This window comes from Lycorma delicatula, chromosome 9 (genome assembly GCF_047948215.1).
Source record: "Lycorma delicatula isolate Av1 chromosome 9, ASM4794821v1, whole genome shotgun sequence".
In the NCBI taxonomy this organism is placed as follows: domain Eukaryota; kingdom Metazoa; phylum Arthropoda; class Insecta; order Hemiptera; family Fulgoridae; genus Lycorma; species Lycorma delicatula.
Genome location: NC_134463.1, coordinates 84,786,770 through 84,799,711, shown reverse-complemented (window position 1 = coordinate 84,799,711; position 12,942 = coordinate 84,786,770). Strand labels below are relative to the sequence as shown.

Genomic DNA, 12,942 nt, shown 5'->3' with positions numbered 1-12,942 from the left:
TATTGTGGGTTGTGTTTATTTTTTGCACCCTAGTTCAGGTGGTTTTTCTAGTTCTAAAATGTTGCTGCCGTAGGCAGTAACCTACCTTACTTACTGCCAAGGGATGGCCTTGCTCAATCACTAGTTAAAATTCATATATTTTTGTCAGTACCTTTTCTATGTCTATTAATATTATTTGTTTTGGTAAGTCAGATATGTTTCTATTTATTCTTCCTGTTATTATTCTGATATCTGTTATTATTACTTTTCTTACTTGATATGGTGAATAATGGCTTGCTAACTTTCATGAATTACCAAAAATTATTTTTCATGAGCAGTATTGAATATATGGCAGTTGTGTATTGATCATAGTGTTACAGAATTATTGTTTAAAATCTATTAACTGGCTTTGGATTGCTACTGGAATGTTGACAACATATTATTTTCATCTTCAGTAATATCAGTCACTGAAGAAGGCACTAGTTTATAGTTGAAAATGCTTTGAAATGAGTGAAAAGGAACTTTTTTAATTTAGTTCAGTAATTCATGGTTGGAATTACAGTACAGGGTCAATCCATTTGAAGTGATGCAAGAGTGGTTGCTTGACAACTCAAAAAAATATTGAAACAGCCATTTGTTTTGTACATGTCTCAGGACCTTAAAACTAGCTTTTTTTAATTTTTAATTTAAGCAGTTTACCTCTGGCGGCCATTTTTTTTTACGGTGCACACACCTATTTTTGTGATAATAAGGGTTTACGGAAAAAATCAACTAAAAAACTATTGGTCCTGGAAGGACGAAACAAAAAGCAATTTGCTCATATTTTCTCAAAGTAAAAGATTGGTCAAGTAGTTTATTTACCTATCTCTCTTCTTCCTCTAAGAAAGAATTACCAATAAAGTTGAACATGAAAAACTGTGAAATTTCACTTCTGGTAACTTTTTTCAAGAGGGAGGGATGGCATATGCAGTTTAAATTATTTTTTTATATGTTGGTATATGTTAGTAGTTTATTGTAAATAACATTAATGGTGATATACTTCCCCTAAATTTTTATCAATTTTTGAAAACTAGTTTTTTTAAAAATTCAAATTTTGGCTTGAAGTAACTCTGGTGGGACTGATGATAAAATCTCAGATTTGCACAGCTTACAGTGTTTTTGTAGATGAAAATAAAAAAAATTCTTGTGTATTGTACTAATAAAAAAGTTATAACCTCTCAAAAATCATGAAAAACCTTTTAAAAGCAATACTATTTTTACTCTCTAAATAAATGCTCTAAGGGGGTTTCTTTTAATTAACAATTAAATATTACATTTTTCTATTTAAACAAGTTGCATGCGAAAGTACAGTAAATATAACATTTGAAAAATATTTAAAGCTATTAACGAATTACTTTCAAATCTAAAACAATTTGATATATGCTAACCTGAAATAAAATTTACATTGGATATTTTATATAACGGAATTACAATGTTTGATTTATTGATAAATTTTAAATTAGTCATTTTCTGAAGCAAACAGGAAGCATTTTAAGATCTGAGATGCTATAAGAACATTTTGTAACACTAAATATTCAATTGAATTTTCTTTCCTTAAATTTTGTTGGAGTGACTAAGTAGGAACAAAATAGATTAAGTCTTGTGTCAAATGAATTACCATATACACTCATGAAAACAGCATAGCCTTTCATGAGAATAACAAGCATTCTTTCAAGAGAAAATTATTAGTTTGCAGAGTTGCACTGGTGCCAGAACACCGTACCAGTACTGCTTTTTGGTAGAAATAAAAAATTACCCTTTCATGTAAAATTTGTTTTAATTTAAAGCTGTTAAAAAGTATAACCTAAATTATAAATATCAAACTTGAAAATTGTCTTTGCTTTTAAACATCTATAGGCATACAGCAACAAAATAAGTCACCAAAGCTCTTAATTTCTGAAAAAAAGTTAAACGTGACATGAAAAAGATAAGTCTCGCTTCTTATCAGTGTAAACATCGGAATAAATGTGCATTTTTCATAAACATTGTCAGCTGCCTGTGGCTGTGGACTATATTCTTTTGGTTTGCTATAATACAAAATTAAATGTTTCACTAATGGAAAATTTATGAGTGCATCTATGATGTACAGCAGTTGCGTTTTTCACAAAGTCAGGAATACTTTTGGATATCAGCACAGTAAGCTCTTTAAAATGCTGAAGATATAGCTTTATTACTGGCACTATCATATTGGACATGACAGGAGCTGATAAAAATTAGTTAAATGATTTGTTTAGAAAAAGTGAATGAAGATTGTTTTTCTCTGAGCAAAATCTTTGAAAATTATTACTATGTTCAGGTCTTTGGGAAGGAAACTGCTCCCAGCTGAACTGTTAATGGCTACAATACCAGTAAGTTATTTCATTGATAATAAATTCTGTGTACGAACAAAAGAAAGAGTGTGTTGGGAGTTTAGGCATTATTAGACATTCAGAAAAAAACACTGGAAATTGTTATTAAGTATAATAATAGTATAACTTATTAATTTCCGTTTTTAATTAATTTATCATTTTGTTTAAATTATTTTTTTTTTTGTAAAAAAAGAAACAGACCACCCGTATTGAAACTAATTTTATGTGTTTAATAATAGTGTACTATCGCACGCAAGTTGTTTAAATAGAAAAATGTATTATTTAATTGTTTATTAAATGAAACTTTTGTACTTGCGGTGCGGTTTGAAGAAAAAAATTACTACGTGTTATTAATGTACGCTATGCTATCTTAATTACTTTATTAGTGGTCCATACTATGTTATGCTATTCTTTTTCTGTCAAAATACCACCCTAGTAGTCTTTTACTCGCGCGTTGTCAAATCCTGCGGTCTCGTTTCTCGCCTTCTTTTCTCGCGTGCTACGCTTTCTTTCTCCCCCCACCGGCATCGTACAGATCACCCCTCCCCGTTAAAAGTTGCCCAAGTAATTTATACCCCTTCCATATCTTTCCGCGTATTTGCTTCGAGCAGAAGTCCTGTTTTCACTTAGCGCTTAGTTACGTCTAGGGTACATTCAGCGTCCAGTAGTAACTTGTGTATATTATTTTCATTTATTAAAATTTTAGTCTTTTTCATTTTTTGATTTAATTAATTTATTTTTATTGTCGTATAATGAAAACCAATAAAAAAAAAAACTCATAAAAATAGTTTTTATTTTTTGTGTTGTTTCGTCACGAAATATTTTTTAATTTAAATTATTGATATATTATTTAATAATACGAAAAAATATAAATAAATATTTTTATTTTAATTTATCCGTGTTAATTTATATTAAAAAAAAAAAAAAAAAATATTAAATTTAGATACGTTTGTAATTAAAACTAAATTCGTAATTTTTTTTCTGTATATAGCTCCTTTGTTAAATTTAAGTTATTTTGTACAACGGAAATGTTCAATTTATAACTTTTTTTTTCACTGAAAAAATACAGTTAATTATAATTTAGAAATTCGTAATTTTAGATTGAAAAATTTCTCTAATTACAATTTTGATATGTGCTTTTTACATTGGATGTGAACACTTTTAGTTAAAATATTGTGCTTCTTCCTTAATTGATATGTATAATTCTTAATTTTAAAGGCTTTTGATATACAAAAAAAAAAAACAAAAATTGAATTTAATCATTCGTAGAAGATCTACATTTTGGTGATTTTTATGTGTGTTTATAGAGGGTTGCGATAGATGAATTGGTTAATAAGCAGTTTTTATTTTTAAAGGAAAAACTTTTAAAATTTAAATGACTGTGTTACGCATAGTTTCCCTATAATAATGGTTTCTTTTTGGATAATTTGTAATGATTATTAATTTTTTTATTATTTTTAATTAATATAATTTATTGACAATGCTTATCGACATTGATTGGACAGTATAAATTTTCCTGGTTTTTTTTTTAAATTTGTAAATTGTGTAAGGAAACAATGTTACTACTGACAGAAAGGTAAGATTATTTATTATTACTTATTTATTTGTAACACAATAGATTCGATGTTTATTTAATTACTTTGTTTTTAAGATTAATTCACCATATACGGGGAGTACAGTGTGATTCTAAAGGTAATCTGGATTTGAACCCGGGATCTTCCGAATGAAAAATTGAAATGCCATTACTTTAATTAAATCGTTTATTTCGTATTTATATTAAGTAATTTAGCCTTAGAGATTACTCATTTTCTTTGATAATCCTTAGAAAGCACAAATACAGTGAAGTTGTCTTGTTATTTCAGTTAATGGTATTAAATGAAGTGTTGATATTTAATGTTATAAATGCTTTTCGAATTTACTTTTCCCTGTTCGTTAATTAAGGATTAAAGATTGCTTTATTACGTTGTAACTTTAGTAATATTTAAAAAAAATTGATGTGAACACCACATGACTTCCTTGTGCGCGTATTAAATTACATATATACTCTTTTTTTAAAATGAAAAGTACATAAAATTTTATTTTATTAATTTCTGATATTTTTTTAATTTTTATTGAATTATTATTTATTGCAAATTTCTTTTACAATCTGTGATTAATAAATCAATATATATTTAAGTTAAAAAAAGGAGATGAAGTCGGATTCGAACCGATGTGCCTTGTAAGACCCAAATATTTCATTAATTACACTTTTATTTGGCTATAACTATGGAACCAATGAAAATAATTACCACTTATCGTTGAAAAGCTCTCAATTAGGGATTATTACTACAGTTAAGAAAGAGTCCAACCCACCGGGTTGGTCTAGTGGTGAACGCGTCTTTCCAAATCAGCTGTTTTGGAAGTCGTTAGTTCTGGCGTTCAAGTCCTAGTAAAGCCAGATATTTTTACGGATTTGAATACTAGGTCGTGAATATCGGTGTTCTCTTGGAGGTTGAGTTTCAATTAACTACACATCTCAGGAATGGTCGAACTGAGACTGTACAAGACTTACACTTCATTTACACTCATACATATCATCCTCTGAAGTAATACCTGAACGGTAATTCCCGGAGGCTAAACAGGAAAAAGAGTTAAGAAAAAGTCCAAAATCCAAATTTTTTGGATTTTGGGCTTTTTTGGACACTTTTGGTGCAGTCGATTGCCATGAAAAGGGGAGGTGCACAACTAGATGTTACAACAGTCCTAAATCCAAAACCTCAAAATCCTACAGCTAATCGTCTTTGAGTTATGCGAGATACATACGTACGTACGTACAGACATCGGGCTGAAACTAGTCAAAATGGATTCAGGAATGGTCAAAATTGATATTTCCGTTGAAATCTGAAACAGAAATTTTTCGCGATCATAATATTTCTGTATAAGGAAGTAAAAACGGTTTTTAGCCTTTGAAATTTGTTAGAAGGTGATCCATCTTCAAGTAATTAATAGTTTTATTTTATGACTAGACCGGCGTTTTTTAAAATTAGTTTCATCATGTTATTTTCAGACGTTATTTTTTTTAACGTTCAAATAAATATTTGTGGTTTATGTTTTTTAAAAATTTTATTTTTATATATTACAAGAAAGCAAATATTTCAGATAAAAATCTGTTATAAGTATTATTTTATTTTTTTGTACGAGTATTTTAGTTAATTTTAAATTAAAATATTTTTATAACTTATTCATTAATATTTTGAATTAAAATTATTTTTCAATTTTAAAAAAGTTGGTTTTTTAATTATACACGTATGTAATACGACTATAAGCCTTATTCCACTCCATATTGACCGTTTTAGATTTTTTTCCATTTTTTAAAGGATTTTTACCTCTGATGTTATTGTAGGTTTTTCTAGATAATTTAAAACGATTTGAAGGTAGTTTTACTTTTTTTTTTCATCATCATGGCTAAGTATTGGTTTGTTACAGCGTAATGATGTACAGACAGATATCATTGTAATATTCAAAGAATTATTGCGCGAAAATATAAGAAATTTAGTTGGATTATTCAAGGTAATAAATAAATAATTCGTATTCCCAGATTTCAGAGAGCCATAGCAGCTCTTGAAATCGTTTCTCAGCATCATTCTATTAATCTCAGATCATATATCTGTGGTCGTTTTTTTTTCATAAAGGAATCGTTTTTTTAGGCATATCCGTTTCCCAAATAAAATAAAATTTTTTAATTAGATAATTTTAAATAAATTTATAAAAATGGACTAAAAATTACAAAATTATAGGAGACCCACTTTTTAATTTTGTGCGTGAATTTCTACTTTTTGAAAGTTGCCATAGTATAAGGGTTTGAAAATTACTTTAATTTTTTTTTTAAGTCCGTCTTATTTTATTTTGTTTTTCCGTTTTGAGTTTTTCTGGTTTATCTGTAACGGTTTTGTAAACCACATGTATAATGAAAGTTTTTAAAATATTTTAAAATTTATTTTTATTAGACTACTCTGAGGCGAAGTACCGATATTTATATTATAATTCTTATTATTTACAAGGGATAAAAGATTAAAAATATATATTTATTAATTATTTAATTATTAGAAAAAAATTCTGAAAAAAAGAATTTCATACGAACGAATTATTTTAAATTATTATTTTATTATCTTTAATTATTATTTTTTTATTAATTGTAGTGTAATAAAAAAAATCATAGTCTAAGTTATAAAAATTATCGTCAAGGCCAAGTCACGACAAAAAAATATTGTGATTTCTACAAAAGACTAGTTTTATTTTTTTTTTCGGGTTAAATATACGAGTTTATAATGATTTTATTTGCATCAGCTTTGCGTGAGGCTTGACGATTTTTTTCTTGTCTGCTGCAGATTTTCATGAAAAAAGTATCATAATAAAAATGAAAGAAAAATATTTATTGTATTTTCTGTAAAAGAACTTGATCGACATACTAACGTAACATTCTTAAGTAAGTTGTGTTTCTATAATTGCGTTTTGTTCAGTTTTAAAAAATTTAAAATCGGTTTTAAAAAGTTTATAAAATTAATACGTTTTTAAAATGAATAATTTCGATATTAATAAAACCAATATTAAGTTAATTATTTTTAAAGTACGACCAAAAAATGGCTAAATTGATTAACAGAATTTTTCGCATTTTAGAATTTCTCGATAACAGTCGTTTATTAGGGATGATCTCGAGTACGTATTACGTTGTTCGAGTGCATAAACGGGATCATATTTGTACTATTGTATAAAGAGGAAGAGGGTTTGTGTTTGTTCGGGATAAACAAAAACCTACTCGATTAACCGCAACCAAATTTTTACCCTTGTTTCTTACCATAACTGAGAAGGTTTTTTAGATGTATTTCATCACGAAAAATCTCGAAAATATATATATAAAATGGAGATTTGCCGGTTGAAGCACAACTTTAATGAATTGAATTGATGAACTGTAAACTGTGAGTCTCTTATCACTGTGTGAGCTGGGTTTGAACTGAATTACTCAAATCTATCGAATGAATAATAATACAAAAATAATAATAGAATTAAATTTAAGTTAAATAGAATAATATTAAATAGTTTTAAAAAAACTTCATTTTAACAATAATGGGCTTCTCGTGGGAATGCGTGTGAGGCTAGAGTGATGAGGTACGCGAGCACCTCATGCGAGGTAAGGCCAATTATTACCATCAACTGGTAAGAAACGGGGTACCCCTGTGACGCTGTTTTGGGAGGTGCAGTGGGGTTCTCTTATAATAACTCTGCAAAGAATCGTCCGATTTTCAAAATTCAAACGGGTATTTGTTAACTTTTGCATGCATCAGGTACACTGTCGATCTACCAGATCACGGTTATTTGGAAATGTATATATCTATATACATTTCCAAATTTTGTTTGTTTGTTATCGCATCATGAGGAAACCAACCGATTACTTTCAAATTTGCAGGATACATTCATGTTATCCCAGGGAAGGTTTTATGCCATCGACCGAAGTCCTAGAGCTCCCGTGAAGGTTAAGATATTAAAAATATTCTTTATTTCTTAGCTCCCAAGGAGGGTGAAGTTGTGAATTGCAAATATTTATTAAGGAAAAATAGATTAATGCTTTTATTTAATTATTATATTTCTGCCTCCATGGCAAAGAAATAAGTTATGAATTTTTCGTCGTCAAAGGTGTGTGTACTTTAGTTACCATAATTACTATTATTCTATCTTTTGTAATTTAGTTTCCTTTTCTGGTTTTTATAAAGCCTTAATATTGTAATTATTATCAGTATTATTCTCACAACCTTGAGGATAACGTACAGTGCGGGGGTCCACGGGGGGGGAGCCCTTTGGGTAGGTGGGAATGGCGACCGAAGCAAGTTCTGCTGGTGTCCAGGGCGCCGGTTGCCTGGAAAATTGGGAATGGCGAGCGAAGTGAGCTCTGCGGCCATGGGGTAGGTCCCGGGAGGCTCCGAGGACCCTGAGTTGGCTTTGGAATTCGCCTGGACTGACCAGAACCCCGAGGGTCCAGGTTCTAGCTAGACGGGTCGGCTAGTTAATTTATACATCTTTAAAATTTGTCATTTGACAAAATGTTGATTTTTGAATTGTAACATTTGCAATGTTTCGGCTTGCTTTGTAGTAAAATCGAAATATTTTTTATCTACTTTATTTACATCAGTAGTTTTTTCACAATTAATTTTTCTATAAATTTTGGAAAATTTTTTTTTTTTTTTGTTTATGGAGTAGTTGAACAAAGTAAATTTATTATACCAAACAAACCTAACGAAGTACGTTTATCGATTCTTATTTTTTGAGCTTTACAATCATTTTCTCGGAAAGATAAATCCAAAAAAATTATAATGAAATTGTAAACCGTACGGTAAGAGTCTCCCAGATATCATTTCTTTGACCCACCGGGTTGGTCTAGTGGTGAACGCGTCTTTCCAAATCAGCTGATTTGGAAGTCGAGAGTTCCAACATTCAAGTCCTAATAAAGACAGTTACTTTTATACGGATCTGAATACTAGATCGTGGATATCGGTGTTCTTTGGTGATTGGGTTTCAATTAACTACCCATCTCAGGAATGGTCGAAGTGAGACTGTTCAAAGACTACACCTCATTTACACTCTTACATATCATCCTCTGAAGTAACACCTGAACGGTAATTCTAGGAGGCTAAACAGGAAAAAGAAAGAAAGATATCATTTCTTCCACTCAAAAAAAAAAAAAAACGAAATTTATGTAATATAAATAAAACTGTTTTTAACAAAACGATACAGATATCAAAGTGTTAAGACACTATATTTCTATTATCAAAATCTGTTATTAATTTACAATTTTCTTTAAAAAAAACTTACTTGTTAAATATATGTAGTAGACAATAGATAGTAAATAATGTTTAAGCGTTGCATATAATTGGCAGAAATAAAAATTTGTTACAAAACTCTTACGGCCCCGATTTCATTTATTAAAGAACGAATAATCATAAGAATTATATTATTTCTGTAAATGTGATATGCATTACATATAAATGTAATACATATAAATTGTTGGTAAGTGGAAACTTAATTTATACAACTGTATTAATACCAACGGTGCCAAATGCTTAGTAAATTACATTATCGAGTTTTGTACGCTACCTAGTACTATCAAGTACTGCTATCTAGCGGCGCGATTTGTAAAGATACATTAAAAAAATGAATAAAATTACATATCCGAGTCCCGCGGTTCATCAAATGAAGAAAAAAAGTTTTAAAAAAAATCGAGGTATTTTTGAAAGTATTCTTTATTACTAATCTAATTGAACTGAAATATATTGTTTTTACGCTTATTTTATTTTTCCATTTTCATTTCACCGTAGGTAAGGTCATGTTTATACTAGATCGTGGATACCGGTGTTCTTTGGTGGTTGGGTTTCAATTAACAACACATCTCAGGAATGGTCGAACTGAGAATGTACAAGACTACACTCATACATATCATCCTCTGAAGAATTATCTAAACGGTAGTTACCGGAGGCTAAACAGGAAAAAGAAAGAAGAACTGTAAACGTAGTTCTTTGATTTCGTCACCTCTTAGGACGAAGTTCTAACGAACTCCGTCATATGTACTGTGTTCAGCTTAAGAGCCATCCTAGCTGTTTGTAGTTGTGAAATTTTACTGCGGCATGTACGATTGTTTTGGTGAATTAACGTGTACCGGGTGACTCAATTTTTTAGTCCTCTCGCCAGTATCTATATATTACTTTATCGTCTATCGCGGTTTTTGTGAATAGTGATATAACTGTAAATATAGCTACCACGTAATTAATTCGTAAATAACTCTATTCAGTCGGCGACAAATGAAAACATCGAATATAAAATCCGTTCATAAATCAAACATAAAACATATAATTTGTACGTTTAACTGTAGAGAGTCTTTTACAAAGTCATGCGGTGTTTTAAAACAGGATAGCTGCTCTTCAAGTGAATCGAGTATAGAAACAATTTTTTCCCGGTTAAACATCACACATTAACACCAAATTTTCTGTATTATTTATATATTGATAATTTTAATGTAGTATTGTATTAAATTTGGAGTAGTAATTAGGGCGAAACATTTATGTAGTTGTAACTAGAAAATGAAGTATGTTTTAGTTAGGAAAGGAATAAAAGTTTGTGAGTCAGTGTGCGTGTATGTTTGTATGCACGCGCGGGCATATTTAAGCTAATGACTTAATTTTTTTCTCCAATATCCTATTATACTCTAATTACAGATTTTTTTACGTTTATTTTTTTCTATTATATGTATTTACCGATGTTTTGAAGACTGTGGAATTTATATTACATAAAAAATTTCCTAGATTGATAAAAATTAATTGTAAGGCACTCTTGAAGCCCTAGATCTAGTTTTTATATGCGCTTTCTTAAAGAAATAAGAGTACAATTTAAGCGTAAATTTTTTCACGTGATCTAAAAAAAGAACCGGATAGAATTGTGTGAGCCGTGTTTTGTTGGTAGGCAGCGGTTAGCGGTATTGTTTCAGCGGTTAATGCTTCTATATTGTATTCTTAACCAATAGTAATGCGATATTTCAAATTTTACTTACACATACTCAGGTGCGCACACGCACATCAAGTATTGTATTTTATTTATTATTATTTTATGACACTTGATCGAGTTCATTGACGGTTTTCGTCTTCATTTATTCCTTTCGTGATTATTGAACCTTACTTTTTATGTTTTATTTCGGTTTGCGATTAGTATTTTAGTTTTATTCTTACAATTATTATAGAAATACTTTATTTATAACGCTTTTAGTTACATTTAGCGTCTGTAGATGCCTGGAAAAATAAAATAATTGAGTAATTGGAACTTGAAAAAAAAATCTTAAATACAAAAATCGAAACAAATGGAAGCTTTTACTGTTTATTTTATTTTTCACTGTTACAGAAAACTGGAAACTTAAAAATAATAGAAAATAAACGTGGTTTTTGGGATTTATGTTGAATTTTGTAGGAATCTTTTTTATAATTTTAATTTAAAATGATATCTTATTAAATGGCATAACCATAAAGATTGTAGGTGACTTGACAAAAATTATGTCACTTTCGAAAATAAAATTTCTTTCTTTTCCTGTTTAGCCTCCGGTAATTACCTTTCAGTTAATACTTCATAGTATGAATGAAGATAATATGCATGAGTGTAAATTAAGTGTAGTCTTGTACAGTCTCAGTTCGACCGTTCCTGAGATGTGTGGTTAATTGAAACCCAACCACCAAAAGAACACCGATATCCACAATCTAGCATTCAAATTCGTATACAAGTATGGTAAGTGCCTTTACTAGGACTTGAACGCTGGAACTCTTGATTTCCAAATCAGCTGATTTGGAAAGACGCGTTTACCACTAAACCAACCCGGTGGGTTTCGAAAGTAAAACTGTTATTCTCAAGAATAACGTTTACCCAATATCTGGTGTAATAGAATCAATATGGAGTGAAGTGGTTTTCCTTTACGTTCTCTACCGAACTAAACATATTTTTGGATATCTGCATTCATAGCTAACCGGTATATTCAGCAGAACGATATTTACTCTTCATCTGAAGGACATTAGCGTATTATATCGGTAAATAACATAACGTTATGAGAAAACAACTCGATCTTATTGAAAACAATACGTAAAAATACGTAAGTTTTAGTTTTCATCAAATTCATCAAAATCTTAAATTTTATTTTTTTAAAGACTACTTCACATTGTCACACAGGATTATATATATATGTTGCTTTCTCTTTTTTCCCTGGTGATTCAATCTCTCATTTCAGCATTTCTGATATTCGTCGTGATCCAATCTCTCTTTGCTCCCAATTTAATCCGAAGGTTCTCGATGGACTTTACCGAATTAAAAAATAATAAAAACACATAACAGGTTATTTTTGTCACGCGTGTGCGTTAGAGTTAACTGTTTATAAGGAGATAATAACTCGAGAACCTATTGCATAAAGAACATTTTTCTTTACGCCATTTTTATTTAAACATTTTTAACTTTGTGTTTAATATTTAGTGAATTTTTTTATTTAATTTTTTAGTTCGATTATCTTTGTGTATCACAAATTCTTCGATATTTAATTAATTGGTTTTGCTTAAGATGTAAAATGAGACTGCTAAAAAAATATCCAAGAGAGAATGAATGTGTGTGAGTGTATGTGTGCGCGCGCGCACACACACTTGTGATTCGTATTAAAACCGCAAAGTACGAGTTTATTGTAGTATGTTAAGGAACTAAACAAGTTATACTTGGCGCACACATAGAAACTCTCTCATACAAACGAATGCAAGGCTTAAGAACGCATCCCTCGGTTTGTACCACTGAACGTAGAATTGCATAATTGTGTTTTACATTAACATGTGGAATATGAATTACATTAAAAATGATTTTTTATATGTTCTTGTATGCAGAAAAAACATCTGGTATAATTTAAAATTCAGTGCATTTAACATACCAATTAGTTAGTATACGTTTTATACAGATTTTCTCTCAATTTTTTTTTTTTATGTTAGACAGTAGGGATTTAAGTAACTGTTTTTATAGTTAGATAGATGTTCTTAACTCA

The 12,942-nt window shown here is 29.6% G+C and overlaps 1 protein-coding gene across 4 annotated transcripts in view; it reads left to right on the top strand.

Moving 5' to 3' along the window:
• Nucleotides 1-2,963: 2,963 nt before the first annotated feature.
• LOC142329810 (uncharacterized) overlaps nucleotides 2,964-12,942 on the top strand; it is a 117,303-nt gene continuing 107,324 nt past the window's right edge. For 2 of the 4 annotated variants that reach the window (XM_075374651.1, XM_075374648.1), the window contains exons 1-2: nucleotides 2,973-3,042; nucleotides 3,674-3,942. In XM_075374651.1, coding sequence (XP_075230766.1) covers nucleotides 3,923-3,942 — 20 coding nt within the window. In that variant the 5' untranslated portion in view covers nucleotides 2,973-3,042; nucleotides 3,674-3,922. Of the gene's footprint in view, nucleotides 3,043-3,583; nucleotides 3,943-12,942 lie in introns of those variants that run through there. The other 2 variants (XM_075374650.1, XM_075374649.1) reach the window with 2 other exon arrangements.